General features: G+C 41.0%; 1 protein-coding gene across 3 annotated transcripts in view; it reads right to left on the minus strand.

The window, feature by feature from the left end:
- Positions 1-21,960, minus strand: part of LOC139981451 (uncharacterized) — a 29,092-nt gene that overhangs the window by 2,826 nt on the left and 4,306 nt on the right. Inside the window, exons 4-18 of one of the 3 annotated variants that reach the window (XM_071993845.1) lie at positions 21,378-21,490; positions 20,468-20,818; positions 19,043-19,174; positions 18,582-18,721; positions 14,175-14,328; positions 13,020-13,196; positions 12,436-12,635; positions 10,163-10,374; positions 9,307-9,758; positions 8,849-9,122; positions 8,418-8,517; positions 6,782-6,980; positions 5,737-6,473; positions 4,928-5,171; positions 3,832-4,093 (exon numbers count right to left, since the gene is read on the minus strand). In XM_071993845.1, the coding sequence (XP_071849946.1) occupies positions 3,849-4,093; positions 4,928-5,171; positions 5,737-6,473; positions 6,782-6,980; positions 8,418-8,517; positions 8,849-9,122; positions 9,307-9,758; positions 10,163-10,374; positions 12,436-12,635; positions 13,020-13,196; positions 14,175-14,328; positions 18,582-18,721; positions 19,043-19,174; positions 20,468-20,818; positions 21,378-21,490 (3,730 nt within the window). In that variant the 3' untranslated portion in view covers positions 3,832-3,848. Of the gene's footprint in view, positions 1-3,265; positions 4,094-4,927; positions 5,172-5,736; positions 6,474-6,781; positions 6,981-8,417; positions 8,518-8,848; positions 9,123-9,306; positions 9,759-10,162; positions 10,375-12,435; positions 12,636-13,019; positions 13,197-14,174; positions 14,329-18,581; positions 18,722-19,042; positions 19,175-20,467; positions 20,819-21,377; positions 21,491-21,960 lie in introns of those variants that run through there. The other 2 variants (XM_071993846.1, XM_071993844.1) reach the window with 2 other exon arrangements.

Here is a 21,960-nt window from a genome sequence, read left to right on the forward strand (position 1 = left end):
TTCTATCGAGGGAAAACAGGTTCACAACTGAGTAAACATTTAGGCCTCATGGGAAAAGTTAGACAGGAGAACTATAAACAGAACCATACATCAAGATTTTATTTACATGCATGAACACCAAAACATTTTGCAGTCGCTTCTTTCCTAATCTCGTGGAACTAAATAGACCAGCAATAATATCAACGCACTAGCTTTTCCCCCCAAAATAGAATCAAAAGAGAAAGAATCTAACAACAGTTGGTACAGACTGTTGTAGTGGTGTCCAAAGACTACATTACTGTACATCAACAGTTTTGAAGGAAGGTGATACAAATTGGTCCACTTTACAGGGTGCTTTCCATACTAAGTCAACATGAACTTTAAAGAAACACAAAGAGGTATAAATATAGGCTTGTTTACTTTCAAGCTGAAGTAAATTATTCAAACGACAGAAGGTATCTTTGTACACTTTAAACAAGATTTGGTCTTTCCATTTTTCACAAAGTACACTTGGCTACTTACCCCCACTCCCCCCTTCCCTTTTGACTACTCACATTCCCCAGAGGCCAGGTCCACAGACTATCGTCCTCTCTCTTCTCCATTGACCTGACATAACCTATGACCTATCCACTGGCCATCTCATGTACAGTAGTACAGCTCCATGACGATGCTACACTATATTATAAACATAACTAAACTTCATGCCTAACGTGGATTACCTCAACCCATTTCTTAGTCCAAATATCACTCTTTATGCACACCATAGGCATTCAAACCCACATTTCAGCAGGATTCTGTGTCTGATCGTTAGTCAGTCTTGTAAATCAATATTACCAAATCTACCAACTACTGATCCCGATATAGTCACCATCAGTACAATGATCCAGTTTAAGCTTCCCTAGTTTATGAAACAGCATCAGACTAAGTCAGCTGAATCATCGATTTCATCTTCAGAAACAGGCCGAAGAAAACAGTTCTATTGAAAACCAGTTAATGACTTTCAAAACAAGGTAAAGGTTGACCAAAGATGAATGAAGATTACTGATCGTGTCGTGAATCTACCTGAACCATCTCATGCTTTAGATGATTAATTATTAGCAATTGATCAATGTTTATGTAACCTATTGATGGTAATGACTACCGGTACCATAGTAACTGATCGAGCCAAACCTACTAACGGTTGTTCAAAACCTAGTTCTAGCAATTGATCAATGATTATGTAACCTATTGATGGTAATGGCTACCAGTACATTGGTAACTGATCAAGCCAAACCTACTTACGGTTGTTCCAAACCTAGTTCTAGCAATTGATCAATGATTATATGTAACTTATTGATGGTAATGGCTACCTGTACCTTGGTAACTGATCAAGCCAAACCTACTTACGGTTGTTCCAAACCTAGTTCTAGCAATTGATCAATGATTATATGTAACTTATTGATGGTAATGGCTACCTGTACCTTGGTAACTGATCAAGCCAAACCTACTTACGGTTGTTCCAAACCTAGTTCTAGCAATTGATCAATGATTATGTAACCTATTGATGGTAATGGCTACCAGTACATTGGTAACTGATCAAGCCAAACCTACTTACGGTTGTTCCAAACCTAGTTCTAGCAATTGATCAATGATTATGTAACCTATTGATGGTAATGGCTACCAGTACATTGGTAACTGATCAAGCCAAACCTACTTACGGTTGTTCCAAACCTAGTTCTAGCAATTGATCAATGATTATATGTAACTTATTGATGGTAATGGCTACCTGTACCTTGGTAACTGATCAAGCCAAACCTACTTACGGTTGTTCCAAACCTAGTTCTAGCAATTGATCAATGATTATGTAACCTATTGATGGTAATGGCTACCAGTACATTGGTAACTGATCAAGCCAAACCTACTCACTGTTGTTCAAACCTAGTTCTAGCAATTGATCAAACTTGTGATCCACAATGATGTTTCAATGTAACACTCTCATAGCAATGACTGTACCTATGTGGCATTTCATCAATGATGTAACATTTCATTGTACTGAGTATTGGTATGTATGTAACTCATCACACCAAACCTACTTCTAGCAGACGATAAACAATGATGTAATACCTTCATAGCACTGACTGTATACAGGTAACCGATCCAGATACATCTGCCTCTAGTCCTTGATTAATCCTACCCTACATGGAGTGGGTCCTTACCCTGCCCTAGTGGAGTGTTAGCTCGGTGGTTAACACCGGTGCCTTCGAGTCACTCCAAGATTAATGTATGTCGTCCAGTTACAGAGTTGTTGACAACTGACAATTCATAATCATGGACGTTAATTATGAATGTAAGAGACTGACTTCGGTCAGCTTGCGGCTTCAATAAGTCAATGAGGCTTCTTCGCGAGTTCCTGCTTGCAGGAGGATCTAAAATACATACATTTCATCACACATCAACTTCCCAAGTAAATATCTACCCTTGTGAGAGGCAAGCTGGAATGATGCCTTCTTCAGCAAGTTAAGTTAAGTCCAATCGAAACAGAACTCTTATAACCAGAAGAGAAAAGGTACCAAAGAAAAATAGCTGAAATTTAATACTAGTGTCAGAGATTTTCAATAAACACAATGACTTCCTATAAAAGGCATCCAAATTAGACAGCCAAGTATGAAATATCTAACGACGGTTCACCGGTAAAATTTTGCATATCCTTGTGTGCTACGTCAACATGTAAGCTCGGAAAAAAACTAAAGGCAAAATGAAATGTGAATACGTTAAAACGTAGAGAGAAAAGGAGAAGAAAAAAAAAATATTGGCCTACATATTATACAGAAACACACGTTCTTTTTTTATACATCGACATCTATATCACAACAGTGGAAACACAAACTTGTACCTTCACAAAGTTTAATATTTTACCTTGTTTGTACATTCCCTTTACTTAAAGGGTCACATTATGACAGTTTTGACCTTTTAGTACTTATTCTACAACCAAAAATTAGGAAGTGGTGATGAATTTCCTTTGTCACAAAACATTCAAATGAATATATACCCAATTTATTGGATGTCAAACCATAAATGAAGAAGAAGGCACCTCTAATTTCTAGATCCATATTTGAAGAAGAAAAGGGACAAGAATTGTTTTGAAAAGGACAGCATTTCAGAGTCAAAACTGAAAGTGGAAACTTAGGAAAAATGAAATTGATCTAGAAGGACATATTTCACAATGTTTTGACTGGGGCCCTATAAAATTTTATGGGGCACAGAAGTTTATTAAAATAGGTTGGTTCCCAATTCATTACTTTTATTAAAAAAATTCTACAGCACTCTCTCCCATTAGATCCATTTATATTTTACTGAAATAGTTTCACCCACAATTCTGTGTGTCATCCCTATCTTTGTTATATGCAATGGTGTAAACAGGTCAGGTACTAAACCTAATCACATCAGCCCAGAATAGTATGTGCTAATTAGGTTAGATCTAGGTACATCTGCTATGAAAGATTTGTTAGGCCCAAACTATGGGTTAAAACATTTGCTTTGGAAAGTAACCAGGCTTTACTTTTAAGTGCTGTACTAATCACCTAACTACACCGGTCTGACGAATTTTCGTATTCGGTAACAAAAGTTTTGAACAAACGTTTACTCCCCAAAACGATTTATTTGCAGTTAATGTAAGAAGTACATAGAGAGGACTCAAGAGAAGGAGGCAAGCAAGATAACAACACTGGACATAAAAAGTTGGCATTGGGATGCACAACAGACAGTGTGTTTGAATAAAGCTGTGGAAATTTTTGTTCCATAGGAAACAGGAAATTGGGCAACTGGGTCTTGCCAAGGAATGAACCATTTAGTAGAGATAAACTTAAAAGGCACCTGGGTCCAGGAGACTTTCAGCTGACTGTCTGCTGGTGTTGTCTCTCCAGCTCCTCGACAGAAAGGACCTTCAGCCCCTCTGGGACCCCTGGTGGAGTGGCTGCATGGGACTGCTTCAAGAGATCCTTGCCAAACCACTTGGTGAGGGGGTTATGTCCAGCGTCGGGCGATACAGCAGAAGGGGTGTTGGTACTGGGAGGGAGTCCTGCCGACATCTGGAACATCTGGAAGTTCCGCTGATGGTCCATGGGCCCAGTCATATCTGGGGTAGGAGGAGAGCATGGAGATAATAGTTCCATGGGCCATGACAGACTTTTCTGTGGATTTACTGGTTTCGATGATGTAACATGAGCAGTTTTCTTCATGAATCTGACTTCATGTATAGTGAGGGTATACATGTTGCTTTCATGATTTGACCTGTTGTCCCCATATGACCTTTGACTTCCACCAAAATCAATAGGCTTCTTTTTTACTCAATGTTTTACACCTTCATACCAAGTATGATATCTGCCCATGATTCCCTTCTTGAGATATCGTGTTTACGAGGTTTTCACAATTTGACCTCTGGTGACCCCAATTGACCTTTAACCTCCACAAAAAACAATAGACTTCTTGTACTCAATGTGGTACTTCTACACATTGAATACAAAGTCTGCTCATGCTTCCCATCTTGAGATATCCTGTTTACAAGGTTTTTCACAATTTGACCCCTGGTGACCCCAAATGACCTTTGACCTCCACAAAAAACAATAGGCTTCTTGTACTTAATGTGATAAATTCTACACCCTATGAAGTTGGTCTGACCTTCCCTTCTTGAGATATCGTGTTTACAAGCTAGGTGTCACAAACGCACTCACACACGCATACGCAATCATGAATGCAAGGAATGCTACAAGCTAGTGTTGAAGTTTCTGTCCCCACATGACAGTCGGGTGTATCGCATGGCGTATCAGAACACTCATGCCATAGAATGTGATCCGCTGCATTAAGGGTTCAACTCTGTGAGATGATTATCGATGACATTCCCACTTGACATCATAAACCCTTATGTCTTGCGACCAAAAGAGAAAAAAAAAATTTGAGCTTCGAAACCTACCGTTAGACATACCGTGCTGATGGAGGGGTACCCTGTTTTGCTGGGTCATCTGAGGGTGAGCAGGAGAGTGTAGGTTTCTTGGGTTGACCACTGGCATGCCCATGGCACCAGGATGGTGAAGCACCTGTTGAGAAGTGTACTGTGACGCCAGCATACCTCTAGTCATGCCTCCTTGAGTTGGTGAGGTAGCAGATTGAGGAGGAGGCATTTGCATCTGACTCATGGCAGCTCGCTGGTTCATTTGCTAGAGAAATAATTGGAATAGGAGGATTGTGGGTTTTGGTTCAAAAAGAGTAGAAAAGAATTGACTTTCATCAAATTGTTGTATAAAAATTCTGTTTACTAAACAGGTGGTGCTTTTCATAGTTTTCATATTTATTGTTTGATATCGATTCGGCCTTGCTGAATGCTATGCAAACTGACCAGTGCTATGGTATTGAAACATCGGTTTTTTCAATTTTGTATACTGACAAATTGTTTGTACGTCTACTTCAGATGTATAAATATCAACGAATGTACGAAAAATGGGACAAGTTTGCTTCTATCAGCTTTTCAAGAGATCAAACAGTTAGACTTCAAACCCGATCAATGTGATATCAATGATGATTCAATGTAATGAAGGGAGACACCACTGGTTTGGTTTTGAAAGTTCGATAAACGAAGAAATAATTAAATTTCGCTTGACAAGTCAAACCTGCTTTTGAAACAAACACATCATGTAAATTTTAGGATTTCAGAAGTAGAAGATTACTTTTCTGGTAAAAACTGAAAAATTACACAGTTGTAGAGCGGTTAACAAGGACACTCACCTGCATGGCAAGTAAAGCCATGGGATTGACTGCTGTAGGTCTTTGAGGGGGCATGTTCGGCTGGAACATCATACCCCTGATCAGGTTCTGTTGGGCTGCTTGGTTCATACCCATCTGCGACCCCATCGGCATTCTCTGATTGGGATGCATCATGGGAAACTGCTGTCTGCCTGGCATCATTGGAGGGGGTGGCTGCTGTTGGCGTAGAGGAGGTTGATGATGCGGGTTGGGCATTCTCAGCATAGGACGGAGTTGATCTGGCGACGGGGCAACACCCGGGTAGGACTGCAGGCCACCCAACAGGGGATGCCGGACCAGGCTGTTTGCCATGTTCTGTTCGGGAACGGGTTCGTTGTTCTCTCTGTTAAGCATGTCAGGTCTCGGCGGCACCTGTTGGTTCGCTCCAGGTGAATGAGGACCGAATCCCGGCTGGTGGTTGGTCAGATTTTTTGACCCTAACATGTCCCCATTCGCAGTGACGGCTTTCGCATCACGGGGCACGTTTGGCGAGTTCTTACTTTCGATCTCTTCCTGATTAATTTGTACACGCCTGTCATTTGCCCCTTGCGCAGCGTCCCCCCTGCCTAACTCTGTCTGTCGGGAACTGACAGGGTTAGGTTGACTGTCACGCTGGGGGGTTGAATGACCAGCTGGAGGACCGACCCTCTGTTGTCCTGAAATGCTCTGGTCTGTACCCCTCACTGGAGATGGATAACCACCCTGGGTATGAATCCCATCTGAAATAAATTTAAAAAAAAAAATAGCGGAATGCAAAACAGATGAAAGTATGACTTTATAAGTAACTAACACAAGAACGAATAATATTATATTTTCTGATAACTAAATAAATTTAAAAGAAGTCTGGAGGACAAAATCGCTTCTATCGTTTGGGACTTTTGTAGTCGTCATGAGGTCGGTACTGCTAATAATGATGTTACAATTCCAGTCACAGTGATATTTTATATCATTTAGAGAAAAGAATATAATCAAGGGTGATATGTTCAAGGATTCATTATCAATTTAAAAAGAAGAATATGTATCTCACCTGGGACAGGCTGGCCTGAGGAGGAACCTTGGCCTTTGGGAATGTGAGAAGGGGTGGTGGGAGTGCTTGGCAGCCCATCCGAGGCCGGTTGGTTCATTTCTGATGGACCTGGCGATTTGGTCTCCATGGCCTTGGCCTCTGCTTTGCTCTCGTGCATTTTACGGATGACGGAGGTCGGAGTGAAGGCCGTCGTGAGGGTCTGAGAGGCAAACATTAAAATCACTTGGTTAAGTATCAGAAGACTTGTGTATCTGTCAAATGTGATTCTCCTTTTTTTCAAACTTTGAATTCCTAATAATTAGACAAAAGGGGCGGTGATCAGATGTGATGGTGTGATCTTGAAAACAATAGCCCATTCATGATCCGATTGGTGGAGACATGACCATTCAGGGGAGGTAAAGGAGAGGTAATATTCTACCCGCACACAAGAATGGGATACTTGAGAGTAATATTTCGCCCCAGATTTTCAAACATACACAAATAGTTGAGATCGTAAACTAACAGATGACATTCTGTTGATTTGGGTCAAGTTTAGAGGTAGGAAGTCAACAGAACCTTGTTTAAACCCTAACCAGGTGATGATCTTGGATGAATACTGAACTGATCTTTACGGTGAGCGTTCAGAGAATTACAAAGCAGAGGTATAACTGTCACACTCAATCCTGCTCAAGGGAACCCCGCTTATCATTTGACAGACTAGCACTGCACCTCAGCAATCTGACCTCTTTCTCAAATACAGAGGGATGTGAAGCCCCCCCCCCCCATTCATCATGACTGATGTTTTACAAAAGTTGTTTTGTAAAAACCATTGACTAAAGGAAAACAAACCCAATTACAAACACTACATGACTTCATTCCACCTCTCCCACAACCACAAAGTCTACTGGAATATGTTGTATCTTTGTTCCATTAGTGTCAGAACATGTGCAATGTATCAAGTAGTTTATAATATTTCATTAGTTTGCATCATGGTTAAACACAAGCCTACATCAAGCCTTTTCTCTTTGATGAGTGGTCAGAGAATTTATGAGGCAGGTGTGCTATTGTTGCAACCATTCCTGCTCTCTGAACCACCACTAAACACAACCATCCAAAAGATGTCAGGGTACCTCAGTATTTGACCACCTTCTGAGGGAGGTGAAGGCACCCCATTCATCATGACCGCAGTGCAGCCACAGTTGACAAAAGTTATATTTAAATACCACTGACAGGAGAGAAACAAACCCAATACAAACACAACATGACTTCATTCCACCTCCTGAACCACAAAGTCTACTGGAATATGATGTATCTTTGTTCCATTAGTAACAGCACATGTGCAATATATCAAGTAGATAATTGTATTTCATTAAGGCATGATGTAACTCCCATGTCACATGTTTTCTTGCCCAAACAAAAACTTTTCTTGCTGTTAATATTTATTTTCTTCTTTCATGTTCTTCACCATTGTGCCACCTAAAAACTTTCTGGAATTTACAGCAATATTAGTTCCCATTCATATCTATCATTTTTAAAGTGAATATGCAACCAAAGTGTTTTAGGGGGAAATGTAAACTTTTACATTTGTCAGAAATCTCAGACATGTTTCTGAGCCACATCTAAATATAGCTGATAGGGCTTCTGCTGGCATACATACCTTTGTGCTGGGTGTTACAGGGGGTGTCCTACCCCCAGATGCACCTCGCCTTTGGCCCATCTGTGTTGGAGTTGGAGTAACTGGGACAGGAGATCTATTCCTGTTTAAACGAAAAGCAAACAAGCAAAAACAAATTAACAATTCCTGATTAACACGACTTAACGTAAAAACTTTTTGCAAAGTTCCCTCTTGACGTCAACAATCACAAAGTCAGTTATGTTCTACAGAGTAGAGGCTATGTCTTCCCTAATGAGCAATTAAAGTGGTCTTACAGGAAAGTGTTTATTACAGGTTACACTTTGTGGGCTAACTTGTTACACTGACAAGCTAACCTTTGTCATAGCTATTGAAAATGCAAATAACAACACAGATACACAAAATCTATACCAAGGAATTAGACTCTTGTGGACTTGCTTCAAGTCTCCACTCACTTTGTTTCTCGTTCCCTTGCATAAAAGTTCTCTCGTTGCACCTCCAGCTGCCGTTTGATCAGTGCGTGCTGCAGGATATTCTGGGTGTGCTTCACCAGCTCCTGCGGGGACGGGATGCGCGGTCTGATCGGGGACGGCTGGTGGGCCCCGGGGGGCACTGCGACCCCCATGGGGGGAGGAGGGATGAGATGTTGACCCACCATCCCCAACGGTGAGGTGATTCCACCGGGATGTTGGGCGTTGGGTGTGAGCGGAGACTGTGTACCTCCCAAAGCTGCAGGGCGAGAATTGAAGAGAAAACAGCGGGATTAGGATAATATATAACAGGCATTTTCTTCAAACCCTTGAAAACAATGTTTGAATGCAAAAGTTCTATGAAACTTGACTTTCATAGGATCAATGCAATAATGATTCTGAACCCAAACCTTGAATTACCGACCAAAGTACAGACTTCTTACCGAGGGGAGATGTAAGCAGGGGAGAACGTCCTCTTTGTGTGGCCTGCTGCTGTTGTTGTTGCTGCTGCTGCTGCTGTTGTTGTTGTTGCTGCTGGTGCAGAAATGCCTGCTGGAATATCTCCTGTGGTGACATGGATCTCTGTTGGGTCTTATTACTGAGATCCGCCCCTGCTGAATGACCCAAGCCCTGGGAGATGACAGACTGTACCATGGCAGGGTTAGTTGCCACTGCATGTTTCACCAAGTTCGCCATGGCCTCCTGTTTGGCCTGCGGGGTCATCTGGCCGTGGTTGTTGGCGGCGATCTGCTGTCGGAGGATGCTGGACATCTGTTCCTGCATCAGGGGTGACTGTCGCTGATGGAAGCCGGCCTCGGTGTTCTGTGGCACCGGCATTGAGGCGGAAACCTTCAGGAGGTCTAAGAATGTTCCCTTATCCAGAGGTGAGGCAAGTCTGTTGATGAGTGAGTCCAAGATAGGAATTGATCATAAGTGACAAATAGAGGGGGTGGGAAGGGGGGGTTGATCATAAGTGACAGATAGAGGGGGTGGGACGGGGGGGCAGGGTTGAACCCATAAACTCACAGATCTTAGGTTTCACTGCATATAATACTATCACTTTGATCCACTAGACCATAGCACTGATTTAAATGCTGTTTTTTTGTTCCTTTTTTATTATTACAAATTTCTTATAGGTCAATTTTGATTTCACTTTTAACTTTAGTCACATTATCTTTAGGCTGAAATCGTGTTTCTTCTTCTGTTTGATCTGTAGTTAAACTAGTTCTATCATTCCCCCCCCCCCTTCCATTTAATTTTTTACCACCTTACAAACTTCCAAAGAAATAAAACTCAAACCTGTTTTGCTGTTGGTCAAGCTCTGTTGGCACCGTCCTGAAGTGGAGATCATTATCCAATGGAACGTCTGGGCTCTGGAGAGATGCGAGTCTGCCGTCAGGATCCTTGAAGGAATCAAAGAAGTGGTCCGTGGGACCGCTACTGAAAGGACTTGGGAGACCGGTCGAAGACAGAGGGGAACTCTTCCTGGGAGCAGATCCCGGTATGGGACTCTGTGGCAAAATATGGTACAAAAAGATTGTAATTATTTCAGTGGCCCCATACGGAATAATTAACAGAGTAAAAGTTAACCAGTAAACCTACCTCTTCCACCCTACCCCCCTACCCACCCCCAACCAACCCCCACCCCTTCCATATATTTGACTCCAGCTCCTGACACTGAATATTCCATCCGCATGGAACAAAAGGAAAGGACCTTTGCTTGCCATCTTAAGATCAGTTTCAGAAAATATAAAAAAAGTGGGGTTGGCTGCCTGGCCAGAAGTTTGAACTAGTCAGACATGCTAGGAGGAGGGAGCTAAGAACTCTAACAAGGGAATTTGTTTACCTTATGAACATCATTCCCATGAGTTTTGTATCCTAGTTTTTCTGTTGTATCCTAGTGGGGGTGGATGCCCTGCCAAAATTTGAGCTAGTCATAGAACCTAGCAGAAGGAAGCTTAGATTCCCCCCATCCCCCAACTGTGCTACTGCTGCCACAGTAAGCCTCTCAAGAACAACTTCTCATCTTTCTTCCTAACTACAGACCGACAGCATTTTAACCCTTCCTCCCTAAGCCTCTCTTCTCTGTGGGTTTACAGAAAGCCTCTCAAAACAACTTCTCATCTTTCTTCCTAACTACAGAGTGACATGTTAAACCTTCCTCCCTAAAGTCTCTCTTCTCTGTGGGTTTACAAAAAGCCTCTCAAAACAACTTCTCATCTTTCTTCCTAACTACAGAATGACATGTTAAACCTTCCTCCCTAAAGTCTCTCTTCTCTGTGGGTTTACAGAAAGCCTCTCAATACAACTTCTCATCTTTCTTCCTAACTACAGAGTGACATGTTAAACCTTCCTCCCTAAAGTCTCTCTTCTCTGTGGGTTTACAGAAAGCCTCTCAAAACAACTTCTCATCTTTCTTCCTAACTACAGAGTGACATGTTAAACCTTCCTCCCTAAAGTCTCTCTTCTCTGTGGGTTTACAGAAAGCCTCTCAATACAACTTCTCATCTTTCTTCCTAACTACAGAGTGACATGTTAAACCTTCCTCCCTAAAGTCTCTCTTCTCTGTGGGTTTACAGAAAGCCTCTCAATACAACTTCTCATCTTTCTTCCTAACTACAGAGTGACATGTTAAACCTTCCTCCCTAAAGTCTCTCTTCTCTGTGGGTTTACAGAAAGCCTCTCAATACAACTTCTCATCTTTCTTCCTAACTACAGAGTGACATGTTAAACCTTCCTCCCTAAAGTCTCTCTTCTCTGTGGGTTTACAGAAAGCCTCTCAATACAACTTCTCATCTTTCTTCCAAACTACAGAGAGACATGTTAAACCTTCCTCCCTAAAGTCTCTCTTCTCTGTGGGTTTACAGAAAGCCTCTCAATACAACTTCTCATCTTTCTTCCTAACTACAGAGTGACATGTTAAACCTTCCTCCCTAAAGTCTCTCTTCTCTGTGGGTTTACAGAAAGCCTCTCAATACAACTTCTCATCTTTCTTCCTAACTACAGAGTGACATGTTAAACCTTCCTCCCTAAAGTCTCTCTTCTCTGTGGGTTTACAGAAAGCCTCTCAAAACAACTTCTCATCTTTCTTCCTAACTACAGAGTGACATGTTAAACCTTCCTCCCTAAAGTCTCTCTTCTCTGTGGGTTTACAGAAAGCCTCTCAAAACAACTTCTCATCTTTCTTCCTAACTACAGAGTGACATGTTAAACCTTCCTCCCTAAAGTCTCTCTTCTCTGTGGGTTTACAGAAAGCCTCTCAAAACAACTTCTCATCTTTCTTCCTAACTACAGAGTGACATGTTAAACCTTCCTCCCTAAAGTCTCTCTTCTCTGTGGGTTTACAGAAAGCCTCTCAATACAACTTCTCATCTTTCTTCCTAACTACAGAGTGACATGTTAAACCTTCCTCCCTAAAGTCTCTCTTCTCTGTGGGTTTACAGAAAGCCTCTCAATACAACTTCTCATCTTTCTTCCTAACTACAGAGTGACATGTTAAACCTTCCTCCCTAAAGCCTCTCAAAACATCTTCTCATCTTCCTAATAACAGACTGACAACATGTTACACATACCTCCCTGAAGTCTCTCTTCTCTGTGGGTTGGTTGGGTCTGATAATCGCCAAAAAGTTATTAAATGCAGTCTGGTCACTCTCCCCCACTGCACCAGCTGGTGAACCGCCTCTTGCAACCAATCCGGTGCTGCCACGTCTCTTGGAATCTTTCTGCAGCTCGAATTCAATCTCAGCTAAACTCTTTGCTTGGCCTTCCATCACTGAGGGAAGGGCAAAATAAAAAAAAGGGGTGTGTAAAGCTTGGGTTTCACCCTATTGGTGGTCACTTGCCATATGAGGTAAAATAAAAAACATAAAGTAACCAATCTTTGAAGGGAACATGTTACACCCACCATAAAAAAAAGGGGTGTAAAGCAAGGGTTACACCCTATTGGTGGTAACTCGCCATATGATGAAAAAAAAACCAACATTAAAGTCACCAATCTTTGAAGGGAACACGTTATACCCACCATAAAGACAGTACTTTTACATCCTCTCTACAACATGAAGTTTTCAGAAATTAAAATGACACTTCATTGCAAATGAGAGCCGAGAAAGGCTAGATGGCAATTAGAAGATAAAAATGTCACTGAAACTCTGCTCACATTTCTGTTGCACCTCTCGCTTGCGCATGTCATTCTCCACATCCATACTGTCCTTCCCGGATCCCTTTTGTAGCATCTCCAAGAGGGTGAATGGGGTTGAGTCGGGGGTGTCATTAATCAGTGCATGGATGGGGGTGGAACCCGCCGATTCGGAACCAGAATGGCCTCCACGAAGGTCTGTGTGTAAAGCAAAGCAGGGTATAAGGGTTGGGCAGACTGTCCAATTGATTTAACAATTTTTCTGTTTCCATTAAAAAAACTCTTGGTAAACTTTTAGGCTCAACAAATATTTTGTGCTAATAGATTTATTTTATCAACAGCCAGTGCAGTAGAACCAACTCTATTGAAACATGTAACAAAAAGGTGAAAAAGACATTTCTAAAACTAAAAATTAACACATAAGGCCCTGTGGTGCCATTCTTAGATTTACTCAATCCATCTATACTGATATATATGAAAGTTACATTCAAAACCGAAAAACCTCCTTAAAAGCAAGATTCTCAGCATCTGTTTGCAGGGACATCACAAGCATATCCCTCACATGAAGTAAACATGATGATTCAGCTTGCTTCTACTTTATTGAGGCAACTGCAACCACTACTGCCCCAGAAGGGCCTGGGCCCCGAAATCTATGGGGGCCCCCAAAAGCAAAAGGCAAGAAAAAGGGGCCTATTACAAACATATCACCAAATATCTTTTAAAAAGAAAAAAAATTGGAAGTTGCCTCTTTGTGATACATTTTTTGTTACATGTTAGAGCACATTTACATATCAATCAAAACTTATGAATTACAAAGTCTACACAATGCAAACTGCCTCTACACAAACACATTGTTATCGTCGTTCCTGTATTAAAAACTGCAAATATCAGCCATGCATGCTTTGGTTGCCTGTCAACTGGCCAGCTGGGGCACAGGAAACTTGTATCCGGCCCGGGGCCTACAAAAGCCCTGAAACCGAGTGCCATCAGCCTCTCACAAAATTATCTGGTCATTTTTAAGCTTTAATCTAGACCGTGAAATATGAACAAATTCCAAGTTTCATTCCAAGTGGGACGAAAAGTAATATTTTACCAGGAAACCATTGTGGATGGAAATGTCAACAATATCATATCGACAAAATAAGGCCCGATAATGTTGAGCATCCTCTTACTCACCCTGGAGGAACTCCAATTCATCTTTCTGGAGTGACGATCTACGGCTGGAGCCCAAGCTGCTGCGTCCGTCCGCCACTTGTCCGTTGGTCGAGAAGAAGTGGCTGAATCGACTCTGAGTCAAACCCTGCTCTTCGTTTTCCACCGGGGGAGCGATCTGTAACGTAACCGGAAGAAGAGGATTGATTGATTTCTTGAAGCATTTCCTGAGGGCTGTTGAAGTGTCTGATAGTTCCCTATGTGGTTTAAAGTCGACCTATAAATCGCCATTTCTACTTGACAGTTCTTCAAAGTAAGACAATGTTGGGACTGTTATTAATTCCTATCACAATCTTGTGTGTGACTATAAATGAACATGACTCTCGGTCGAGACACTCTGAGAAGATTTACGTGGGCGATTGCGGCTTGGGGACACAATTCGTTGGATGTGTTTATACACAGCCTTTTGTTTACATCTCATCTTACCAAACAAAATTATCTGAAACTGATGCACACGTTTTGAACCGAGACTTCTTTACGTCGTGCAAGAAGTCAGTTGTGAAGACAAAGTTAGCAAGTGTGTTAACATGTTTGGAGCCTACCTGTATCAGAGTATAAAATCACAATGGGAAGGGTTCGCACAAGGAAGTTATACCTGATCGATTTTGTTTAATGTCATATGAATGGATTAAATGTCACAGGATTTAAGTAAATGTGAAAGGATGAAATGACATCCTAAATCATATTATTAGATACTGAAGAAAACAGCAACACTATACTGAAAATATTTCTAATCATATACCTTGAAATTCCAAACACAATATATCTTAACTTAGAACAACGTAAGGGAGGGTTTTTTCAAGTCAGAAGAAACAAGATGCTATACTTTATCTGAAACTGTATATTTCTTACGGGTGGGTGGGGGGTGGGGTAAAAATTGTGCTTTTAAATTAATCTGATTCTACAGTTCCTCAACTAAAAATATAAGCTCACTAAATTCAAGAGCATATGTACCTCAAATCATAATCCTCTATTTATACATTTATATGGATAATATGCATGGTATAGGTGCTTGCTTCCTTATTGACAAATTGCCCCCCCCCCCATCTTCACTTCATATCGCAAAAAACTTATGACAAGACAAGCGACTTTATCTGTATATGGTATCTTGGTCTCTTGACTAACAACAACGGGCTGCTTCAATTAACATAAGGTTAATCTAAGATATCATGTAGAAGTATTGAGGGAATGCATGGTTTGGGACAATAAAAGAATATTCTTATAAATAGAAACAGACATATCAGAAGTTTAGCATCATAACAACAAGAGCCCAAGGGCACTGTGGTTCCTTGCTTGGGGTATATGACAATACACATAATATTATCAAGCAAGATTGGGCTCAAATAGTCCAAGTAATTGTGGTCCTACATGTTCCCATAAAGTAACCAACACTATAGCCAACACTTTTGTGATCACAAAATGTGATCGGATTTTGGATCAAAAGGCACTTTTGAGATCTAAATATGGCGTCGAAAATGTAAGAAATATAAGAGACCTACAAGCGTGTCAACAGATATGATAACATTGGTGACCTCAGATGACATGACCTTTAAGTTTCAAAATGTTCCACCACCCCGTTCACAACTTGTCCCAAAATATCAACCATGTCACACCTTGGCATTGAGATTTAATTGCATTAAATTAAAAAAAAATAACACATAGCTTCACACACAAAGGTCACCCGAAGGTCAACCAATTGACATTTTTGAAAGGTGAGACCTAAATAGAGCATGACTGTAAAAATTCAAACATTTTTTCTTGCCCATTTTCTCCCCCCAAAATACTACTTTTTAACATTAGCTGACCTTTGGTGACGTTGGACCACATGACCGTTAAGTTTGAAAATATTCCCCTATACCATTTGCAACTTGTCCAAAAAAATAAACCTTGTCACACCTTGGCACTGGGAGTTATTGCATTAAATGTGTGAAAATTAACTTTGACCTCATATAACTTCGCACACGAAGGTCACATGGGGGTCAACCCATTGACATTTATGATCAGAAGGTACCTTTAACATCTGAAAATAGCATCGAAACTGTAAAAATCCACAAAACACGAAAAGATCACCAGAGGTCAAATTGAGGTCAAGGGTCACCCAGATGCGGGTCGACAATTGGATTACATTGAAGCAACTCCCAACCCTAACGGACAATTTGTTCTCAAGTTATCGCAAAAATACTAGTTTTTTTATCATTAATTGACCTTTGGTGACCTCGGATCACATGACCCTTAAGTTTGAAAATATTCCCCTATAGCATTTGCAACTTGTCTCAAAATATCAACTGTGTAACACCTCGGCACTGGGAGTTATTACACTAAATGTCTGAAAATTAACTTTGACCTCATATAACTTCGCACACGAAGGTCAGACGGGGGTCAACCCATTTACATTTATGATCAGAAGGTACCTTTAACATCTGAAAATAGCATCGAAACTGTAAAAATCCACAAAACACGAAAAGGTCACCAGAGGTCAAATTGAGGTCAAGGGTCATCCAGATGCGGGTCGACAATTGGATTACATTGAAGCAACTCCCAACCCTAACGGACAATTTGTTCTCAAGTTATCGCAAAAATACTAGTTTTTTATCATTAATTGACCTTTGGTGACCTCGGATCACATGACCCTTAAGTTTGGAAATATTCCCCTATACCATTTGCAACTACTCCAAAAATATCAACCTTGTCACAACTTGGAACTGGGAGTTATTGCATTAAATGTCTGAAAATTAACTTTGACCTCATATAACTTTGCACACGAAGGTCACATGGGGGTCAACCTATTGACATTTATGATCAGAAGGTACCTTTAACATCTGAAAATAGCATCGAAACTGTAAAAATCCACAAAACACGAAAAGGTCACCAGAGGTCAAATTGAGGTCAAGGGTCACCCAGATGCGGGTCGACAATTGGATTACATTGAAGCAACTCCCAACCCTAACGGACAATTTGTTCTCAAGTTATCGCAAAAATACTAGTTTTTTATCATTAATTGACCTTTGGTGACCTCGGATCACATGACCCTTAAGTTTGAAAATATTCCCCTATACCATTTGCAACTTGTCTCAAAATATCAACTGTGTAACACCTTGGCACTGGGAGTTATTACACTAAATGTCTGAAAATTAACTTTGACCTCATATAACTTAACATACAAAGGTCACCTTGGGTTAACTTATTGACATTTTTGATTGATGAGACCTAAATTAGAGCATCAAACTATACAAATTCAAACATTTTTTCTTTGCCCATTTTCTGCCCCAAAAATACTAGTTTTTTAACATTAATTGACCTTTGGTGACCTCGGATCACATGACGGTTAAGTTTGAAAATATTTCCCTATACCATTTGCAACTTGTCCAAAAATATCAACCATGTCACACCTTGGAACTGGGAGTTGTTGCATTAAATGTCTGAAAATGAACTTTGACCTCGTATAACTTCGCACACGAAGGTCACACGGGTGTCAACCAATTGACATTTTTGATCGGAAGGTACCTTTGATATCCAAATCTAGCATCAAAACCAAACATTTCCTTTTTTGCTCGTTTCCTCCCAAAATAAGCACATTTTTTCTAATGTGACCTTTGACCTTTTGACCTTGGTTTCAGATGTAGTTTAATCTCCTGATTCCAAAAAACAAAACGACAAGTCTGTACAACCATCCTAACTCTGACCGAAAAACTTTGACCCCATATAACTTCGCACATAAAGGTCACACGGGGTCAACCTATTGACATTTATGATCAGAAGGTACCTTTGACATCTGAAAATAGCATCAAAACTGTAAAAATCCCCAAAAACACGTAAAGGTCACCAGAGGTCAAATTGAGGTCAAGGGTCACCCAGATGCGGGTCGACAATTGAACAACATTGAAGCAACTCCCAACCCTAACGGACATTTCGTTCTCAAGTTATCGCAAAAATACTAGTTTTTTATCATTAATTGACCTTTGGTGACCTCGGATCACATGACCGTTAAGTTTGAAAATGCTCCCCTAACCAGTTCACAACTTGTCCCGAAATATCAATCTTGTCACACATTGGCACTGGGAGTTATTGCAGTTTTAATATTTTCGGTTTTTGGACCATAACTGACCTTTGGTGACCTTTGCGGGCACCAGAAACAATAGGGCACACCTTCTCCATATGGCGGATCTATAGTCCAAGTTTGGCCCCAATCCAACATTCCCTTATTGAGATAGAGCGTACCCAAGCAAGTGTCACAGACACACACACACACACACATACACACACACATACACACACACACACGCCAACCTGACTGCATAGGTTCCTTTTGCTAAAGCAAGGAACCAAAAATGGGGTGGGAGGGGAGGGGGAACAAGCAGAAAATGAGCTCACAGGTACTGGATCTGAAAAGTTGAAGAAGTCATTGATGTCGAACTCCTTGCCAGAGGTTGGGGTTGCTGCAGGTTGTCCACCTCTGTCCAGAGCTGCAACTAGATTATCCAACTCGCTAGGCCTCTGTTTCTTTTTGGCCTCTGTCAAAGAGAGAGAGAGAGTGAGAGAAAATATGTTGAAGTGTATTTGATGACAACAAAAACTTGATAAAGCAATTGCAAACCTTTTGCTATAACTTTCTCAATATTGGCAACATTATAAAATAAAAAATATACACTTTTGTATTTCCATTTGATCTCCCCATCATTGTTATTAATTAAACATCCATCCATCCATCCACTGAACAATCTAGCACACAAGCACCCTCCCCTGTCCCTCAACCCCCCCCCCGTCATTCCCACACCATCCCCCTACTGCACAAGGTTTGCTGCCTTCAGTAATCAATCAACAAAGCCACTGACCTCTCTCTTTCCTGAGGTTTTCATTGACCCCAATCCTCTCGGCTTCTTGCTCTTCCCCAAAACCGTGCAGTTCGATGGTCTCTAACTGATTGGTCGGGGCATCCAGAAACCATTCCGGCTGCTCGTCTTTTCCTAGAGAAAAATTAAAACGAAAAAAACATTTAAGCAGTCACAACTAGACACAAATATTGAGTACGTACTCAGCCGTGTCAATTTGTACCCATACTCGGGGCATTTGGAATAGAGGTCGAGGGAACTATACAAATCACTTTTTTGTAATGATGCTCTGAGCACTTAACTCGTAACCATACTCATACAGAGAGAAATTCTACTCGTGCTGTTACATCTGTACTACAAAATGTGTTGTCAACTGAGGAAACTGATGTCATCTGAACAACTCAATCTTTAGAGGTATCTACGTGAGTATAAGACGACAAAACAAACGGAAGGGTATCTCACCAACAAATAGCACCCGCATGTGAGATACAAATGGAGAGAATGTAGAATATTGAAATATTGAGTACGTACTCAGCCGTGTCAATTTGTACCCATACTCGGGGCATTTGGAATAGAGGTCGAGGGAACTATACAAATCACTTTTTCGTAATGATGCTCTGAGCACTTTACTCGTAACCATACTCATACAGAGAGAAATTCTACTCGTGCTGTTACATCTGTACTACAAAATGTGTTGTCAACTGAGGAAACTGATGTCATCTGAACAACTCAATCTTTAGAGGTATCTACGTGAGTATAAGACGACAAAACAAACGGAAGGGTATCTCACCAACAAATAGCACCCGCATGTGAGATACAAATGGAGAGAATGTAGAAATTATTCTAGACATACTGTAATAAAAGCCAATGGATACTTGAATACTTAGAAAAATATACATTTATCACACAAATGGCTCTATTTCTGTTCAAAACTATTACACCAGTCAGTCAAATGTTTACAGTAAACTGTGAAAACCTTTCAACTAAGGATAGTGTGTAGTATCTGTACTATCAAGCATCGGATACATTGTGCACAGCAGATCACTAACCAACCTTATAATTAAACAAGGTCGCATGTAGTGTCTATTCCCTTTCAATGCGGCTCAACTTTCAAAACTTCACCTGGCGTAACATCGTCATGACTATATGGTTACAAGGTCTCGATGCAAGGGGACTAGGATCAAGAGTGGATTAAGTTGTTTACATGCCTATCTTAATTGAATTTTCTTACAAGATACTGACATGATGACTGGCATTCCACAGCAAATGCAACCAGAGAGGTAACCTACCCCATCCTCCCCCCCCAACCACCCCACCCACCAACTTCACCTCCATGGAGACTGCTTGTCCAGAACAAACCAATAGCATCATTCTAGTAGAATGTTTCTCCTGATTAAGATTCATAAGATATGGAACAATGACTCTTACTTCTTCTGTTCTGGCGATCGTAGCTGCCTCTTTTTTGGTACCGTTCCTTGGGATCTCGTTCTTCAAATCCGCCATTCTCTCGTTCTCGTTCTCGTTCCCGTCTCTCTCTCTCCTTCTCTAACAACGTTTCTCGACTCGGTCTGGTTATTACTCGCCGACGACTTTGGATGACCCTTCCGTTGACCTCTGGGTTGTCTCTCGGGTCCTTCTCGAGCGGGCTTTTCGGTCTCGGGCGTTCGGCAGCTAAACTTGATGGCGGAGCGAATGGTATCTGGCAGCCGTGACCAAAGCTCCGCCTCTGAGGACTGAGGATGATCCCGTCTTGCTCCTGTTTGATCCTCTCTTTGGCATCTGAGAGGGACAAAATTTAAAAGACAAGGGGAAGCATTTAATGAAGTGCTCTCGTTCATACAACGCAGCAGCAACTCAATTGAAAAGGGGCAAAGGAAAGCTTTGTTCTCAATTTCTCAGTCAGTTTTTTTTATTGTTTGTTTAACTTATATGATACACATACAAAGCCAAATTACTCTTGGACTCCCTTCCTGAAAAACAACTTTCAGTTACTTTGGTTCATCAAACTTGCGCCAGTGGACATAAAATTAATAACACATATTTTTAAGGTTTCTAAAATGGTTATTACATTAATTTTGAGGGAACTCTCTGGTGTGAATTCAACCCTTGATAAACTTTAAAAGGGAAGGGAAGGGATGGGGGCAGGGAGTTTTTAAATGGTTGTAACCACACCAATATCCTGGTTAGACCGAGGGTATCTGACTAATTTTGACTAGTACATGGTCAAGCCAGAATGTCTGGACACAAATTATTACTACTACTAATGCCCATGACAACTTGACGACAAGATAAGTTTTAAGTCTCATTACTGGTGACAAAACTTTTCCATTTTCTATACCTGATGGCTTTCTAGTCAGCTTCAATTCCGGTAGACCAGCCGGTGATGAAGGCCTGGATTTCTTAGCGGAGAAAGAAGCATGCCATATCTCGGGGTCCCATGTCCCATCCTCACTGAAAATAGAACAAAACAGAGAGCCAGCTGAAGAAAGTTTAGAGAATGGTATTCATCGTTAGGAACTCTTTGGATCTTCACAAATGAAATATTGTACACACCACACAAGATCACTTGTCATGTATGAAAAAGCTAGTTACGAATAAAATCTCTCTTTTCTTCTTTCGAGTAGAACAGGTTTTAACCTGGTCAAGTTTGCTGCTGTGCTTTGTCCAGCCTGTATCAAAGTCACCAAACTAATGTTAACTAAAAATGTTGTCACTAGAAACAGTAGCTGTCTATGACTGCAATTTTCTGTCAGTGACCATACCACATTGCTATAATGCCCTTAAACATTGCCTCGCCCCCCTCCCCCCCTACTTGTTGTCTGAAACTCCAGCGCTACATCACCAAGAAAACAGCAATCAAGCATCTGCAGGAAATGTAAAAATGTAGACACCTATCTTGTGAATCGTTCCTGTTTCCTTTC

This window comes from Apostichopus japonicus, chromosome 15 (assembly GCF_037975245.1).
Source record: "Apostichopus japonicus isolate 1M-3 chromosome 15, ASM3797524v1, whole genome shotgun sequence".
NCBI classification, from domain to species: domain Eukaryota; kingdom Metazoa; phylum Echinodermata; class Holothuroidea; order Aspidochirotida; family Stichopodidae; genus Apostichopus; species Apostichopus japonicus.